We start from the raw sequence: 19,486 nt of genomic DNA on the forward strand, positions 1-19,486 counted from the left end.
CACACTTAGAAACATGCTTTCAGGAAGGATAGCGTTTTACACATCACTATGATTCTCATTAAATACTGTACGACAATCATCAGCTATATAATGTGGTTTCATTGATGGCTATTTATGAAGAACAAGATCTATTTAAGGCAGGTATACAAACATGAAAACATTTTACCAAGCTAAGGCTCAATCACACTTCCTTATGGGGTTTATTTTGGTTGTTTTGTTTAAACAAGTTTGTCAACTATTGTTTTATTTTTTATATGTTCTTTGCATATTTTATCAGTTGTCTTTTTTTTTTTGTTTGCCACAACCCTCTCCCCACTCGATATCCTCGTTCTCTTCTTCCTTGACTGACAGCTATGACTCTCCAGATTAATGGCAGCGCTAGTCATGGCATCCATAACTGTCAATCTATGACACTTTGGGCTGGTAATAAAAATATTTTTTTTCACTAGCACTGATGGAGGTGCTATATAAAAAAAAATACAGCTGTGCTCAATGCAACTGCAGCTATACGTACATGTGGCCGGTTACATAAGCCAATTTGGGAGGACAGATCCCCTTTAAATTAATTTTTTATTTATAAATAAAAACAAGTACAGATTCAAAATATAAAAGTGTGACTGAGCCCCTTAGGTTGTGTTCATACCTGTGCTGTTAAAAACGCTCTTAGGTTTCATCATAGGAGGACGCAGAAAAATTGGAATATCAGATCTGATGAAAAACTAAAGGAGAATTCCGGGCATTTTTAAAATCTGGCAGCCAGCAGGGGGGCAATTTAATCAGGAGATCGAACTTACCCCACCCTGTGCCCTCGGTGATCAGCGGGACTAGCCTCAGGACCCCCTCTAGGGGAAAATGCCTGTCCCGGCTGAGGGACTGGCCACTCAGCCAATCAGTGACTAAAGCAGTGTCCCGCCCTGGTCACTGACTGGTTGAGCAGCCAGTCCACCAGGCAGGTCATGACATGTCAGTGCTAAGAGTCTCCGGAGCCTGGCGGGGGGCCCGAGGTCAGTCACGTCGCTCACCACGAGCACAGGGACAGGTAAATTTATACTCCTGATTAAATTACCCCAGTCTCTGCCAGATTTTAAAAATGATGGCCAGACTTGTCCTTTAAGAGCAAATCATCCTGAAAAACCACACTGATTTTTAACAGGGTCCATTGGATTCTGTTACTTTGGCAGGAAGGATACTGGTTTACAGGTCACTATGCTTCTCATTAAAGAGGTTGTTCACCAAATTTTTTTTTCTTTCAAATCAACTGGTGCCATAAAGTGCAAGAGATTTGTAATTCACTTCTATTAAAAAATCTTAAGTCTTCCAGTACTTATCAGCTGGTGTGTGTCCTGCAGGAAATTGTGTTTTCTTTCCTGTCTGACACAGTGCTCTCTGTTGCCTCCTCTGTCCATGTCAGGAACTGTCCAGAGCAGCAGTAAATCCCCATAGAAAACCTCTCCTGCTCTCCAGACTGGAAATAATACAACTTCCTGCTGGGCATACAGCAGCTGATAAGTACTGGAAAGCTTGAGATTTTTTAATAGAAGTAAATTGCAAATCTCTGGCACTTTATGGCAGCAGTTGATTTGAAAGAAAAAATTTTTTGGTGTACAACCCCTTTAAATGCTGTACGACAATCAGCAATAGAAGCTCCATTACAGAAGTAAACAGAGCCCAACATTTAAAGTTATATATCAGGAGAAGGAGGAATAGAATTTGATAACGCAGACACTTTCCACATACATACTTGCAGTGCTAGAGCTGTGGTTGTGTAGCTCTCCTCTGGGACACCATATCCCGCCGCACTAACTTACATCATTAGCATAGGGGTATAAGATCGCAGGGAAACCTGGACTGACTTGAGAGCGATGTGGAAAAGCGGTGGAACCACAGCGCTGGGAATTAGATGTAAAACAGAATTTATACCCCGCTCATCACATTACTTACCATGTTTAAAGATTTCATAGTAACCAGACCACGCATACAGCTCTCTATAACATATGTCTTCATTGCTACTAAGCTACAACTACATTCACTGCCGTCGATGTAATAGATGTCAAAAATGATGTAGGCAATAAGATACCATTGGAAACCAGTAGGATTAATTTCTCTCTGACCCAACAAGCTCCACAAGCAACGAGTAAGAACTTCCAGAATACACATTACACAGTAAATAAGTGGAAGTAAGATGAAAGGATCCAAGCAGTTTTACCAGTTACATGTAAACTTGTTACATACCAGCAAGCACACACGAACAAGACATGGAAATACTGAAAGCAGTCCTGTGTGGCCAAAAAAATATCACCTCTTCTCCTGGTGGACATTTGTTGATTAATATCATGGCATACTATTCATGAAGTCGGTTCCAAAATAGGAAAGAAATTAATAATTTTAAATACCAAAAGGAACATTAAAAAAAGTTTCCTTCCTCTTGCCAAACATGTTTCTTGGCTTATGTAGCGAAAGAATGAAGCATAATAAAAATGAGCAAGTTACAAAAAAATGAACGTTTGATGCCCACAAAAAGAAAGAAAAAATACTGAAAGTATATAATATCTAAATATTTCTTTTTACAACATGCTCCTCCTATCTTACTTTACATTTTCTTTCAAATTTCAAAGAACTTTCTAGAATTTATTAGGTCAGTCCTTAAAACAGCACTACAAAGCCAGAGAACTGAAATGAAATATATTAGTATATTATTATAGTATATTATATAAAGAAAACATGAGTGCCTCTTCTCTTAATCCTTACGACAAAATATTGCAGGTCTAGGAACTAAAAATATAATGCCAGTAGACTAGAGATGAGAAAACTTTGGGCCCAGTCGGGTCTGTCTAAACCCAAATGCTCTGTGTTTAAGGCTGCCTTCACACGTACCGGATCCGCGGCGAATTTCACGCTGCGAGTTTGCAGCGAAATCCTGGTCCTGGTGCGGATCCTGATATAGTGAAGGCCTTTTCATTCCGCTGCAGATATGCGACCCGGCCTCTTTAACCTCCGGCTCCCCGAAGCCCCGTCCCGAAGCATACATTACCTGCTCGGTGCTGCGGCTGTGTGAAGCTCCCAACTCCCCTCACCAGCCAATCAGTGCTGCCCGGCACTGATTGGCTGATGAGGAGTCAATCAGTGCGCTGGGGTGGGGCAGCATACTAATTGGCTGACCGCCGGAAGCAGGTGATGTATACTCCGGGCCGGGGGTGTGGGCAGGGGGGTTAAAGGGGCCAGGTTACATATCCGCAGCGGAATGAAAATTTGCTCCGGATATGTAACCCATAGACCTTCACACTACATGGATCTGCAGAGGATTTTCCTGCAAATCTGCAGTGTGAAATTCGCTGCGGATCCGGGACAAGTGAAGGCACCCTAAAGGGGTTATCCAGCGCTACAAAAACACGGCCAGTTTCTTCCAGAGACAGCCCCACTCTTGTCTCCACTTCAGGTGTGATTTGCAATTAAACTCTATCTACCTCAATGGAACTAAATTGCAAAACCTGCACCCAAACTGGAGACAAGAGTGGTGCTGTCTCTGGAAGAAAGTGGCCATGTTTTTGTAGCGCTGGATAACCCTTTTAAAGCTTTAGGGCTGCATCCAACTTCTCCAGCCACTGGTAATCGAATGCAGTGTTCGGGTTCAGAAAATTCCGAGCATGCTTGAAATTTGCTCATCTCTAGTAGATGCATTTGTAAGTAGAGATGATAGAATTTACAGTAATAACAAAGTGAATGGCTTAGTTATCTTGGTAATCTGCTCATCAGCCGGCTGCCTTTTAACTCTGTGCAGCTCCACTCCAGGTGGACTGGATCCAGCTTTTCCAGGCACCCAGGAAGAAGCAGCACGAAGCGGCACGGAGTCAAAAGGCAGCCGGCTGATGAGCTGATTACCAAGATATCTAAACCATTCACTTTGTTATTACTGTACTATTTCTTTATTTGTAATGCATACAGCATAATCTTTATTGTATTCCCATCTTCCTGTCTATTAGGCAGTAGGTCAATATTTCTTGTATATAAAGCATTTTTTTTTACTGTTATTCTCTTTAATTCAGTGCTAATAAAATACTAAACAAAAATGGAGAGATGCTGCAGAAATAATCTTCCTTTTGTGAGACTAAGCTGCTGCAGACATCTTCCCTCCGAAGAGATCATTTTAATGGAACCACTAAGAACAAGATGTAGGGCAACTGCTAAATTTTAGAAAGGAGGAGAGAAAAGATTTTGGGGGCATTCCCAGATGATTTTGGTCCGTGCACGAAAGATGTGCTGCAGACCGGAATCCCATAAATCCCGGCATCATGATTCAATATGATCCTGGGAGTTCAGAGTCAGTTTAAATTCTCGCGCTACTGTATTGACACACCTGCGCCATCATGTACAGTAACGTGAAGAATTAAACTGATTCGGAGTTCGTTCCCGGCATCATAATGAAGCAGGATTGCAAAAGCTTCGCATTCCGATCCATGAAAATGGACTGTGCACAGTCTGAGTTCAACTTTTTAACTGAAGTCAATGAGTGAAATTGGAAATAAATCTGACAACTGACATGCTCCGGATTTAAAATTTGCACTGCATGTCAACAACTGCTGCAGATATTTTTTTTTTTCTGTAAATTTCACCAACACAGACTTCCATGCAGAACATCCACAGTTAACGCACCATGTGTGGCAGCACACTCACAGTAAAATCCACTGCATGCCAATATTTCCTGCACCATTCTAAAAAAGTAAAGATACCACTATTATGTCTCTAATGGTTTTTAATTTTTTTTTTTTTTTTTTTTTAAATATAGCAGGGGTGAAGTTCCCACGGAAGGGGCGGAAAAATTAGAAAGACTAACATGTAAGAGTACCAACCCTACTGAAATCTACACGGCCGACTTTCCGGAATCTCCACTACATGTACAGTATAGCAGGTTGATATGATGGATCAACTATCAATATAGTCATTAAGGTGTGAGTACCAAGAAACCCTAGAGCGGTAATCAGGCCCCGTGGGCCAGGTGACCTCATAGGGGATTCCTGCTGCACTTTTGTTTTGGTTTATTATGTCACTTGACCCACACTCAGTACTTAGCAGATTGTAAGTCACAGCTACCTCATTAATTCTGTGTATAAATATAGCTGGCATTCCGGAGTACAACCAGCATGACTCGGCAATCCAAGGGTTAAAATGGTAAGAAATCCTTTCTTGCAGGTCCTCTTTTTAGAGCAACTCAACAGCTGTATTAAAAATTAATCAGCAGAGCATTTCCACTCTGGAAAGATTTGTAAGGAGAGAAAGCCAAACTCGTATTTCTTTTATAATGAGGCACAGTGACCAGGCTCAGCAACCCGCGGCTTGTGCTCCATTTATCCTACGCTGATTGCAATTATGCTTAGTGTGAACAACAAAAAATACTGAATTCCTAAGCTGCTGAAGCTGAAGAAATGTTAGAGTAGTTAGAGCTTAGGAACATTCCTTTGTATCTAGATGAATACGTTACCAGATTTGCACAAGAAAGTAAAGATAAAAATATAGTAATATAGAAAGTTGCATGTTTTTTATGGGTTTGCTCAGGTTTCCACCTACACTTCTTACACATGTTCACAAGTGGATTTGGAAATTGTGTTTTACTGACTACGTTTTATCAGCTAATGCTTATCCTCTGGAAAGAAAATAAGGATTGCGGCCTTCTGCAATAGACGTCGTATCACACATAATGTTTTGTGATTGGTTGGTCATCCCGTTGCAGAAATATCAGGGTTTGTGGTTAGTTTGAGAATTCAGAGAATAGTCAGATGGGTGTGAACTTGATGTGTACCTTCATTGTTGGTCTCCCACTCATTCTGCATGATTGTGCAGGAAGAGACAGCCAACGCTGGGCAGTACAGTTCTGTGCACAAGCTCTTTTCTGGTGAACAGGATTTGTGCACGGAACTTTCTGGGCAACTGTACTGACCCCGCTCTAGCTGCATCTCCCCTGTGCATTACAGCCAGAAGAAAGGTATGCTTTCAATGGTAGGAATGAAAACTGAAAGACAAAAATCCCAGCAGAGATACTCCTCATTCCACATCAATTGCTGATCAGGAAGGTGCTGACACTTATGGTGGGTTTACACAAACAGATTTATCTGATAGATTCTTGAAGCCAAAGCCAGGAATGGATCTGGAAAGAGGTTCTCTGTTTATAGTCTGTTCCTGGTTTTGGCTTTAAAAATCTGCCAGATAAATCAGTCTGTGTAAATGCTCTCCAAAACAGCCATCAATCATTTCACCCCTAAAACACAATTTAAAAGGGGAACTATCAGCAGGTTAGACGAATATAACCTGCGGATATCCCCCTATAGTGCCCAGGACACTGAAGAGGAAGGTATTTTTCTTAACTTCCTTCTCAGCGCTGGTCCCATACTGTTAGTCGGCGTAATCTTCAGCTGGGAGCTCTGTTAGGAGCACTGCCCCGCCCCCAGAGCATCATTCGGCCCTCCCGCTACATGGATAATCAATAGAGCGGGAAGGCCAGATGATACTGCGGGGACAGAGCAGTGCTCCTAACAGAGCTCCCGGATGAAGATTATGCTGACTAAAGAGTGTGGGACCGGCACCGATGAGGAAGGCAAGACACATACCTTCCTCCTCAGAGTCCCGGGCACTAAAGGGGGCTATCAACAGGTTATATTTGTCTAACCTACTGATAGTTCCCATTTAAAGGAGTTCATATAATGCGTATGTACAGTAAACGTTGCAATTCCTGAGAAGCCATTTCTAGTAAAGGCTTTTCATATCTCAGTTTTTCCACACAATAGACATATGCACTGGGAAAGGTCTGCAAAGGGCCCAAAATATGGCAAAAGAAATTTTTGGGGGTTTACAATGTGCTGGTATGGAAGAGATCAACATACTTGTTTGTTTTTTCTGTACTGAAAAATTTAGCCAATTATGCTTTCATATAAAGAGTGGCACAGTAAACAATGTAGATATTTTTTTCAGCAATAGCAGTCAATGTACGTCACTTTATGCCTATAGTGGCACACATCAGAGGCTTGCTTTGAAGGTAAACAATGGAGAATACTCCCAATGTATACCTCCAACATAGCCAATAAATAAGATGTGAAAACAAGCTTACTTTACAATCTACGTATTGAATAGTAATAGACAAAAGCAGCTTTTCATAACATTTTGTTTTCATTGGTCACAGATTAACTCTTGTGTCTTTTATGCACTGTTTTTTATTAGCCATGTTTATTTCATTATCCTGCAAGAAACACTCACACGTTCTACAATGACTTTTTACTGTGCTAATTTATTATGAGGATTAGATATAATTGTTCTGACCAACACACAGGCCTTTGAAGCTCTGTTTCTAGAGAGAATAAAACAAGAGTAATTCGCTTGCAGTTAATTAGGATTTACTGAGCGTATAAGCAAATTTTCTTATATAGAAAATATCCATTTTTGTCAAAAAAGAAAAACTGACAAAACCTGTACAGTGCAATAGTTCTGCTAATGGGCAATGCAAAAACACATGTAAAACCCCAGAATAAAAAAAAAGGTATGATGCAATCTAAGGAACTTAAAAACCCATTAGATAAAGTAACAACTGTCACAAAAATTTGAACATATTAGGGCCCATAGTCTATGGTTAGATCATGTGAACATAGCCTCATACTGAAAACTGTACACTGGAACAACTTGGACAAAAACTAGTGCAGACAAAAATTGATGCTATTGCCCACACACAACAGAACCTGGAAGTTAAATGGGTTATCCAGCGCTACAAAAACATGGCCACTTTTCCCCCTCTCTTGTCTCCAGGTCAGGTGCGGTTTGCAATTAAGCTCCATTTACTTCAATGGAACGGAGTTTCAAAGAGGGGGGGAAGTGGCCATGTTTTTGTAGCGCTGGATAACCCCTCTAAAGAGCTACATTAAACCTCTTAAAGCACAATACTCTTCACATTTGTTTGTTTTTTTCTCCAGTTATAAAAGGATAATAGTAATTTTTTCAACATCTATTAGTTTGTTGTGTATTTTAAAAACAAAATGTAAAAGTAGCCAAGAAATGTGGACTACTGGTAGGAGAACCAGCTCAAATGATGGAGGGTCATAGTTATGTTCACTTGAATGTGCACAGAATTGTGACGTAATGGACATAAAATAGAAGTTACATTTTAACCCCTTCAAGACCGAGCCCATTGATGCACAGATGTCCGGGTCAAATTAATGCAATGTTCCTCCCCGCCTTCTAAGAGCCATGGCGCTTTTATTTTTCCACCTACAGAGCTGGTTGAGGTGTCATTTTTTGTGCCATGAACTCTTGTTTTTATTAATATCAAATTGGTGTAACAGAAAATTTTTGATCGCTTTTTCAGCAATCGTGGTGTTTTCCCCCCACTGTTTACGCTGTTCACCGTGCGGGAACAAAAATGTAATATTTTAATAGATCGGACAATTCCGTGCGCTATGATATACAATACATTTTTTGTCACTGTAAGGCTGGGTTCACACTACGTATATTTCAGTCAGTATTGTGGTCCTCATATTGCAACCAAAACCAGGAGTGGATAAAAAAACACAGAAAGGATCTGTTCACACAATGTTGAAATTGAGTGGATGGCCGCCATATAACAGTAAATAACGGCCATTATTTCAATATAAAAGCCGTTGTTTTAAAATAACAGAAAATGTTTGCCATTAAATGGCGGCCATGCACTCAATTTCAACATTGTGTGAACAGATCCTTTCTGTGTTTTTAATCCACTCCTGGTTTTGGTTGCAATATGAGGACCACAATACTGACTGAAATATACGTAGTGTGAACCCAGCCTAACACATGTGATCATTAGAATGCATGTACTAATCCATGCATAGCATAGATCAGTGTTATTGGCGATCTATGCATAGTGCCTGCCTGAGCAGAGAGCAGACTCTATGCATGGATGGCCGATCCGACAGGACGGAGTTAAGTGACTTACCCAATCACTCAATCAGTGACAGGAGCTTGTCCTGTCACTGAGTACCTTAAACGCCGTGATTGCTATAGATCACAGCATTTAAGGGGTTTGCAGCTGCCTCTCATTATTCTCAGCCCCGGACAAACTGAAGTGTGCGGGATCACTCTCAATGCAGCAGTTTTTACACACGAGTCAGCCCCTGAAGTCAGGAACGTAGATATACATTCCTACTGCACGGGGTATGTGCAGTAGGTTTGTATATCTTCCTATTACTAACGTGAAGGGGTTAATATATCAAAACTTACACCACCTGCCAATTATCATTATACTAAGAAAAAAACACAAACTCACAACCATCAATAACTTTCTGAACTCACATACTAACAAATTTGATATTAAATCACAGAAAACCAGAACAGGAAGCGGGGGAAAATATGTGGCCCCCCCAGAGAATAAACTGCCGAAAACATGGCATCTGCCAGTATATTGCACAGCTCTATTTCACCACTCCCAACAATTACGCCACAAAAGCACGGCCTCGCTAATTTACAAAAAGGCAAACAAGCACCAACTTTGGCAACTCTCCGGGAGTTAAGACACGGAGAATCACAGCTGGCACATTACGGCGAAAGGAAAACATTTATGTCATACTTGAGTCAATGATTCTTTTTGTTTGTCATCCTGAAAAAAGAGGCATGCGGCCCACTTGTCCCAACTCCCAGGGCTTCTTTTTTCCTCTTTTTTTCTTAAGTGGTTAAAGAACTATGCAGAGACTCCAGTCTGTTTTATAAGCACACCTGGGAGGAATAGGGAATCTTGTTACTTTCCTCAGTTCTACCCTGATGTGGTTTGGACCAGATGTTTAAGTCTTACACTACGTACATTTTCTTCTCTTCTTCCAAAGCACAAGCAAAATAAGAGGAATATTTGACTTCACTCCACAAGAGACCTATTTAATAGTTTGGCGGTTATGTAAGTAAAGGTAGCTTGGCTAACCCAATGTTGACGACATACAGAACGACATGATCCTAATGAGTTGGAAAATATTGGCTCTCATGAGGATCAACCAGATGCTACTGCACTGAGAAAAGCTACTGTATTATTGAATTTCATTTTTATGAGGTAAAATTTATTATTCAACCATTAAGGTATCCCAAATGAAATCTTGCATAAAATAGTTTTACAGTTCCTCTCTGGAAAGTAGATTTCATTTTAACTTTAAAGACACCAGGATTCAAGTCCCATGACAATTGCCTAGCACATGAAGTGTGAGGCCTGCAAGTCATTTTCCCCACAAGCCCAGGTCTTGATTAATGGCGTTGGGTTGTCAACAAAATAATGAACTGCCCAACAGGGGCAAGAAAGCCTAAGAGGGTTTAGGTGTAAAATCTCCAGCCGCTTTTACCCGTTCTCAAAATGAATCACCATAAAACTAAAATAAATTACTAAATTCCATTGACATTAGTTTCCCATGTAATTTTTCCCACAAACTAATATACAATATTAGCGGATTAAGTTCTGCCAAGTCTCCTCATGTCCGCTCTGCTCTATTCTGAACAGAACCTAAGACATGAAGAATCTGATAACCCCAGTGGCTATGCACATGCTACTTAAATGACCAAAAGGAAGAGACTGAGGTAGTTTGGTAGGGTCTCATTGACAACCAAAGTGTCAGCCATAACAACTTTTTTGAGCTGGGGTGTCACTATTTTGACTGCACTGCTGGATAGAAGACAAGCTAGGTCAGTTTTCATCACAACCTGCAGAATTAGGATATGTTCTCACTTTGTGAATAAAGCAGGGAAAAAAGCAATAGTCCGTAATAAAGACAGCTGTCTTTCCAAGCTTTGCTCCCGAAGTGAGAACATAGCCTTATTCAGATTTTTAAAACATACTTATAGTAAAAGACCCTCAAAGGATACAGACCTCTTTAAATAAATTTCATTTATTCTTGCTCTACGTTTATTATAATAGAAAAAAAATCTGTATTTAATAAAGGCGTATTCCACTTAAGAGTTAAAAAAAAATAAAATTCTCTCAAACCTAGCTGGTTTTACTAACCAAGTCTAAGAGTATTTTGGCATCTTTCTAGCTGCCACCATTACTGAGCTGAAAGTTTTTCTAAAAGCCAGTCTATATCAAAGATGGTGCCGGACAGAAAACTACATTTCCCAGCATGCACTGCACCTCAGCGCCAACTGACAAGTATCTCCCTCATCTTGTAGTATCTGCCTATTGCTGGCTCAATCTGCTTCTGTTTTACACTATAAACAAAATACTGTATCAATATATCTGTTTATTCACACACCACTGTTACGTTATGGCATTGTCTGGGTATTGTCTGTGTTATGAGTTCTTTGGCATTCTGGGGGAATTGTGCGGGGGGGGGGGGGTAAGGAGGCTTGCCTTAGGTCGGATCCCTTAAGTGTATCCTCTCTATAGCAAACTTAATAAAGTTAAGCAGGCTCCATTGTAGTGAAGTTTACAGGATTTATTCAGGTCTCCACACAAGATCCTTCTTTCCTTTTCCTTATACTGCTCAGGAGGCTGTCGCGGTTCTGTATTTTCCCTGTCACCTGGCTAGGAGCTCACTAATTAGCGTGATTTCAGTGGTGGGCGGGGTAAGAGATGAGGTGTCACAGCGTGCCTAGCAACAGAAGTACCTCTTTAAAAACTGTATTTCTGTTTTCTTCCACAGACTCCTACAGAATCCTGTAATCAGTACAGTCTGTCAGAGAATCTTTGTCTGATGGGTTTGGTATCAGGCTCTCTTCACTCTTCTGAATGAACTTCTAAAACACAGTATGACCATTAATCAGTTCAAAATAAGTTTAAAAGTCCATCAAGAGAGGAGAGACAAGACCCTTTAAAGTAGTTTCTCTAAATGATCTTTGCTCTAAATGGGAAATAAAAAATGGCTGTAGAAGGGACAGCGCAGAAAGGTTTTTCTTTTTCTTTTCAAACATACAGTATTCAAAGACTTGAACCACAGAAACCTCAGGAGATGCCAGGTTAATATAAGTTGTAGCTAGTTCCTTGGCAAATCATAAGCTACATGAAAATTCACAAATAATATATACTGTATGTTGTAGGGAAACCCCTTTATCAAATCCCTGAATGGTTTCAGTGAAATGATCAAATGAACAAGCCTTAACATACGTCTGGGTGCTTGTTCAAGTAAAAAGTGATCTTTTATCAACTGCAGGTTGTGCTAAGTGGGTGGGGCTTCAAAGCAACAGCGTCACTTAGCCACGTCCACAGCACCACCGTTGGTCCCGACGCTCCGTGACGTCATCGGCACATAGGCCACGTCCCCTCAACGTCCATTGTATGGGCCGACCTAGAGGGGGTGGGCCCTAGAACTTAAGGCCAGCCTGTTCCATTGGTCGTGGAGGGGCTAAGTGGTGCTGTTGCTGTGAAGCTCCGCCCACTCAGCCCAATCTGCAGTTGATAAAAGATCACTTTTTACTTGAACAAGCACCATGACATATGATATAATTAAAAGTATGAAAACTGCTAAATTTACCCATTACACCTGTGTAGAGAAGTCAGAATGCAAAAAGGGGGTGACAGTGTCACTTTAAGCCTGGTGCCTGGTTCAATGCACACTGGGCCGCAAGTGTAAGAGAGGGGGGGGGGGGGGGGATTGGAGAAAAAAAAAAAAAAGTAAAGTTACATACAATTCATTAGGAGAACGTAAAGGGGTATTCTCAACTAGCTGATTCGGCTCTGCATTTTTTGGTCTCCCATAGAGATCATAGATGGCTCCAGGTACAGTGCACAAGCCCTGGAGCTGTCTGTGATCTGCGTAGGAGACACAGAACCTGGCTGAGAGTAGTCACCAGCTAAAGTAAACTCCCCCCAGCAGCCTTCCCTGATGTCAGCAGTCTGGCCACTGCTCACAGAGCGAAAAACAGTGGTCGGTAACCTAGGCAACGGGCAGTAAATGACCTGAGAGAGCACTGGCCACAACAGCAAAAGTAAGACATTTTGCTAATTAAAACATTTGAAAAAAGAATGAAAACTGCTGCTTGTCTATATCTTGTACTGCGTATTTGTCAATCTTTTGACCTAAGAGTTGGAATTATAGTTTTAGGAGTTTGGAGTAAATTAATCAGCACTCTAAACACACATTACCAGCCCTACTCCTCTTTCTTATCACAGTATACCATATTACAGTAGATAAGAATACTATACAATATACTTTCATGTGCACCCTGTGAAAGACACCTGGCAGAACTATAATACCATATAAACCTTTCACCTGTAACTAGAAGTATTAATGTGCTGGACAAGATTCAGCACCAGTGACAGCGGACAGAGCTTGTGATGTGCCAAGAATCACTCCTGCTTGCATGACCTAATAATAGTATATACCGTATATATAAAATACATGATTCCAGAAATGTATCAGCATCAAAATAAAACTCAAAACAAAAAAGGTACTGAGACCAAGCATAATGAAAACTAACAATGGAAATTTAATGGGATACCGGACATGTTAGTTTCTATGAATAAAGCTTATTCATTGTATGGTAAGTAATACCCTATTCTGATATACTTTCAATATCAATTACTTAAAGGGGTATTCCACTTCAACATAACTTCTGATATGTTGCTGCCCATGGTAAGAGCAACAATTTGTTCCATACTTATTATCTCTTCAGGTTACAAACCCACTTGCCGGATCTGCAGCGAGTCTCCTTGCTGCATTTTTGCAGGGAGACTCGCTGCAGATCCCGGCCCTATACTTTCAATAGCAGAGAAACTCGCAGCAACCCTGCTGCGATTTTGTCTGCAGCCCGCCCCATTAACCCCCCGGCCGCCGGACATTATACATTACCCGGTCCCCGTTCCTGCTTGCTTCGGGGCTCCCGGTGTCTTCACGGCCCGCCCGGCCAATCAGTGCGATGCAGCGGGGCAGCGCACTGATTGGCCAGGCGGAACGTGCCGGGAGCCGCTGAAGCAAGCAGGAGCCGGGATCAGGTAATGTATATTGCCCCCAGCCCCCGGCCGCACGATCGCCCCCAGCCCTGCAGCCCCCGACCGCATGATCGCCCCCAGCCCCGCAGCCCCCGGCCGCATGTTAGCCCCCAGCCGCACGATCGCCCCCAGCCCCGCAGCCCCCGGCCGCACGATCGCCCCGAGCCGGGGGCTGCGGGGCGATCGTGCGGCCGGGGGCTGCGGGGCGATCGTGCGGCCGGGGGCTGCGGGGCGATCGTGCGGCCGGGGGCTGCAGGGCGATCGTGCGGCCGGGGGCTGCGGGGCGATCGTGCGGCCGGGGGCTGCGGGGCGATCGTGCGGCCGGGGGCTGCGGGGCGATCGTGCGGCCGGGGGCTGCGGGGCTGGGGGCGATCGTGCTGCCGGGGGCTGGGGGCGATCGGGGCTGCAGGGGGGCGGGCAGGATATACATTACCTGATCCCGGCTCCTGCTTGCTTCAGCGGCTCCCGACACGTTCCGCCCGGCCAATCAGTGCGCTGCCCCGCCGCAGCGCACTGATTGGCCGGGCGGGCCGTGAAGACACTGGGAGCCCCGAAGCAAGCAGGAATGGGGACCGGGTAATGTATAATGTCCGGCGGCCGGGGGGTTAATGGGGCAGGCTGCAGACAAAATCGAGTTTCTCTGCTATTGAAAGTATAGGGCCGGGATCTGCAGCGAGTCTCCCTGCAAAAACACAGCAAGGAGACTCGCTGCAGATCCGGCAAGTGGGTTTGTAACCTCAGTCTCCTTCTCCCAGTTGCATGAACTTTTTCTGGTATCTGAGCAGATCCTTGCACACAATGAAAGGTGAGTATGTACTCGCATTTAGTAGTCTTTATCAGTCTTCACTGGAGGTGGCCAGTGTTCCTTTCCATGCTGCAATGTTTTGGGAGGCGGGGCTCCGTTACCCATGCGCCATGAGAAAGGGAGCCCATCTACCAAAATGTCACAGCACGGGAAGGAACGCTGGCCACCTCTAGTAAATGATGTACACAGCCATAAGGGTGTATCACTGCAAGTGAATAAAGTCTACGCTGAAGACGACTAAATGCAAGCGCTTTATCAATACTCACCCTTTATTGTGTGCAAGGATCTGCTCAGATACCAGAAAAGGATCAAGTTTGTACACCAAGATGAGTGGATATTCGTGACACTATTGATAACTTTTCATCACGCTGCACAACACCAGCAACTCTGATTTTCTAAGTCCTTTCCCCAGTTTTCAGCTGCTGCTTTGTGTTGGAGTCTCTCTCTCTCCCCCGCTCTCCCTTCTGAGACAGCTGATGTAAACAAGTCCCTGACTGACTTGATCTGCAATTTTGTAGTTTTGTTATGCTGGGAGGGATAGTCATAGTGAGTTCATCAGCAACTTGACCGCAGATTAACTCTCCCAGCATTACAAAGAAGCTACAAAAGTGGCAGATGGAGCCAGTCAGGGATTTGTTTACATCAGCCGTTTCAGAAAGGGGGTGGGAGGAGTAGAGGGAGAGAAAAGCTCACACACAGATTGTGTTTTCAGCAGAAAGCTGCAGCTCAGAACTGGCGGAAGGAGACTGAATAGATAATAACAAGTATGGGAGGAATGGATAGTCTTACCATGGGCAGCAACATATTAAAAGTTTTGTTTGAATAGAATACCACTTTAAAGTTTAAAGGGGTACTCCGGCGTAGGGTGCTATTCTGGCTATGGCCAGGGAGGAGGTGGATGAAGTCAACTATGTCCACTTACCTCCAGACTTCCAGAACCAGGTCCCGGCTTGTGATGCTCCAGACCGCTCTGCCCGGCTGCTTCCAACTCGCTTCCTGGTCTCTGACGTGGGCTAGAGAAGTGACATTTCGAGCCTGATAAACCAATCAGTGGCTGAGACGAGATCCCGCCTCTGCCACTGACTGGCTGGCTGGGCTTGAAACGTCACTCTCAGCAGCCAAGGACCATGGCTATAAGCATGCTAGGGCTGATCCCCACGCCCTGCTTATTAGCCATTTAAATGCAGTTGTTAAAGCGGACAGCTGAATTCAAATGCTATTAAAACCCGATCCATGGTTTTTTCATTAAAGAAAAATCCCATCCTATAATAAAGTGTAAATCACCTTCTTTCCCCATTTTATAAATAAAAATTAAACAAACATATTTGGTATCATCGTGTGCTGAATCACCCGAACTATTAAAATTACGAGATGAGCGAACCTGGAGCATGCTCGAGTCGATCCGAACCTGAACTTTCGGCATTTGATTAGTGGTGGCTGCTGAAGTTGGATAAAGCCCTAAGGCTATGTGGAAATCATGGATATAGTCATTGGCTGTATACATGTTTTCCAGACAACCTTAGAGCTTTATCCAAGTTCAGCAGCCCCAGCTAATCAAATACCGAACGTTTGGGTTCGGATCGACTCGAACCCGAACCCGGTTCGCTCATCTCTAATTAAAATATGGCATTCCTGATCTTGCACGGTAAACCGCTTAAGTGTAAAAAATGCCAATAAGCAAAATCGTTGATTTTTTTGTTACATTAAATCCAGAAAAATGTAATAAAAAGTAATAAAAAAGTCACATATACACAATCAAGGAACTAATATAAAGTACAGATCAAGGCACAAAAGATAACACCTCTGATAATAAATACCACAGATAAAAAATTAAACCATTATAAAGGATGGTAATAGAGAAATGGTAAGAACAATGACTTAAAAAAAAATTACATTTTTAAAAGCTGTCAAATAAAATATAAGTTATATAAGTTGTCCATCGTTGTAATTGTACTGACTTGAGGAACATAGATAACATGTCAGTTTTACCATTGAGTGATTGGTGTAAACATTTTTTTTTTTTTTTATGTCACCAACGTAAATAATTTTTTCCCGGTTTTGTAACATCTCTTATGGAAAAATTAATACAATTGGTGTCACAAAAAAATAAGGGCTCTTGTGGGTTTGTAGGTGACAAAATGAAAGGGCTATGGATGTTTAAACATGAGGACAAAAGACTCGGTCCTTAAAAAATCTGTAATACCAGAGGACTGATAAAGGGTAGTTGTTGACATTATAAAAATGTATATGACTGTTACAGAAGTATAAAGATATGAACATACAAAATGAAAAGAAATACATAAAAAAGGGAACCTGTCAAATTACCATTTTACACTGAGAAAATTTTGTATTAAGATAGAAATAAAGATATTTCATTAAAAAAATTAAAAGCACAATGTAGACTAATAAAGTTGAAAGATAAACAAAATACTAAAAGAAATAATGAGTTAAAAATGAGAAAAATATTGTACTTTACTAGCTAAACCTCAGAAGGGTAGAATGAAAAAGTCACACTTTTCAAGATGGATTTAAATTCAGTGAACTTTCGGCATTAAGGTACACATACCCATAAATATGTCCGTCAAACACTGCCTGCTGGGCACCAATTACGTTTTATTGTTTAGTTCACACATCTGCTGTTTTGTGCATAATATTTCTGGGTCAATTAATTGACAAATCAAAGGTTTTCCGACACTTTACATTCTGTGCACTGGGCCTCTAAAAAGCTTGAAATATTTATTTCAATTGAGGACCACTTAACCCCATATACTCTTCCCCTTTTCCATTAAAATGACTGAGCATATAAATAGAAAAAGTAAAAGCTATATTTAACAAACTAATTTTACTTGGTTAACAGTAGCTTCCACTAAACATTGTATACGTTTTTTCAGCCAATTGTTTTTCTTCAACACATTGTACTTAAAATGTTGTACATTTGTAAATTGCGGTTCATTTAATATTTATGAAAAAAAAAAAAACTGAAAATTTGGAGAATATTTCCATTTTCAAAAATGGGAATTTTTCTGCTTTAAAGACATAGTCATACTACACAAAATAGTTAATAATTTTAATTTACTGTACATTACTTAATGGCGACTTCATTTGTTAAATGTCCTTTTACATTTCTAGGACATTAGACAGCAAATACACTTATTTTTATGACACTCCATTCTTACAGAGGATTTTCATTCTGCTGCGAGAATGTAGTGACATAGCCTTGTAAAAGCCCAGATGCTGTGCTGCGCCTATAGTGTAAAAAAAAAAAAAAAAAAAAAGGGCAGCCATCCTTACCTGTCCATGCCCCCCCTCCCAGTGACCACTGGTTCTCTAGGTCCCACTCAATAAAGGCACAATTATTGGCTGAGGTGGGACAGCCCTGTGATTGGCCGAGCAAGCTGTCAGCAAGTGGGGGACCTAGAGCCAGTGCCAGAGGGCATCGGGGGGAGCGCAGACAGGTAAGTATGGCTGCTCTTTTTGTTACTGTAGGAGCAGCACAGCATCTTAGGTTTTACAAGGCTATGGAGTGCCACAGATTTTAATGGTACTCAGTATCACAGCGAACTTCACTGTAAAACTCGTAGAGTGAAAACCTACACAAAAGGCAGGTATATATTAACAAAAATCACTGGAAAAAAAACAACTGTGGAACTTACAGCCACCAGAATCATAACTGTTGCGGCTTTCTCTGCAACCATTGCATCCACAGGAGTTATGTGATTTCTGAGGACAGTGGAGTTGTGCCATGTACATCACAGACAAAAGACAACAAAACAAACATAATAAGGATCCAATAACCGTGCATCTAGAATAACTAAAATTACCTGAGAAGACCTCAGTCAGCAAAGCTTCACTCAGACCCGAAGGGCCAGACGTGTTTGTACCATAAGACCAACTTTGACAAATAACTTGCAGTAGAAGGGTTTGTGCTCTCGTAGCTTGAATTGTCAGGTTAGGAAGCTCAAAAATGTATTCATCCACGGGAACATGAGTGCGTTTCGTCCTGCAAAAACAAAAATATGAACAAATTTATAAATTAATGACTCCAATATTCCTGTTTTATTCATTAAATGGACACGTACAAAAGGACCAAATGCAAAGGATAATATACTATTATAATACAATCACAGAAAGGATCGCATATGGAAGGTTTGGTAATTTGTTGTATTCTTTTTCATTTCTACATTTACAAAATCCCTTTAATTTTATAGTTTTTACTCTGGCCACTAAGCCTCACAATGCTACAAAACTCGCTGATAAAAGGCCATGTGTTATCTCTAGGCTACTGATTCCTATGATCCATATGGCTGCTGGGAAACATACAGTATCTGTAATGGCATTTTCACGTCATGTTTTTTGCAACATGACTCAAAAAATATGAATCATTTTTATGCCTTGTTACATCCTGTTTAATGTTATACACTGATTTGGTACCTAAAGCTCCTCAGTTCTGGGTAGAGTCTCATTTACTTAGCTTTAACAAGAAATACTGGAAGGAAAATGATGCAACAATATTTTCTGATGTTCTCTGACTGCAAAAATTGATGAGCTAAGGATCATAAAGTGACGTACAAAAAACATTATTCAACATGATCGGGCTGCACTTGAACTTTTAACATAAACGCGTTGAGCCAGCAACTGGTCTATAGAGGATCAGTGAATCCCAATCACAGCTTCATCTCCTATTATTTCACGTCTGACTTTCTCAGTCATTCAGTAGGAAGTAAGGTCATGGAAGACGTGACCTGTTTGGCTCCAGTCCCTTCACCGTCACTTTA

General features: G+C 41.6%; 1 protein-coding gene across 8 annotated transcripts in view; it reads right to left on the reverse strand.

The window, feature by feature from the left end:
- The window catches only part of VPS13B (vacuolar protein sorting 13 homolog B), a 729,531-nt gene that overhangs the window by 549,730 nt on the left and 160,315 nt on the right, over window positions 1-19,486 (reverse strand). For all 8 annotated transcript variants that reach the window (XM_069957347.1, XM_069957346.1, XM_069957349.1 and 5 more), the window contains exon 17: window positions 18,533-18,711. In XM_069957347.1, coding sequence (XP_069813448.1) covers window positions 18,533-18,711 — 179 coding nt within the window. The remainder of the gene's footprint in view (window positions 1-18,532; window positions 18,712-19,486) is intronic.

Source organism: Dendropsophus ebraccatus, chromosome 2, assembly GCF_027789765.1.
Source record: "Dendropsophus ebraccatus isolate aDenEbr1 chromosome 2, aDenEbr1.pat, whole genome shotgun sequence".
NCBI classification, from domain to species: Eukaryota; Metazoa; Chordata; class Amphibia; order Anura; family Hylidae; genus Dendropsophus; species Dendropsophus ebraccatus.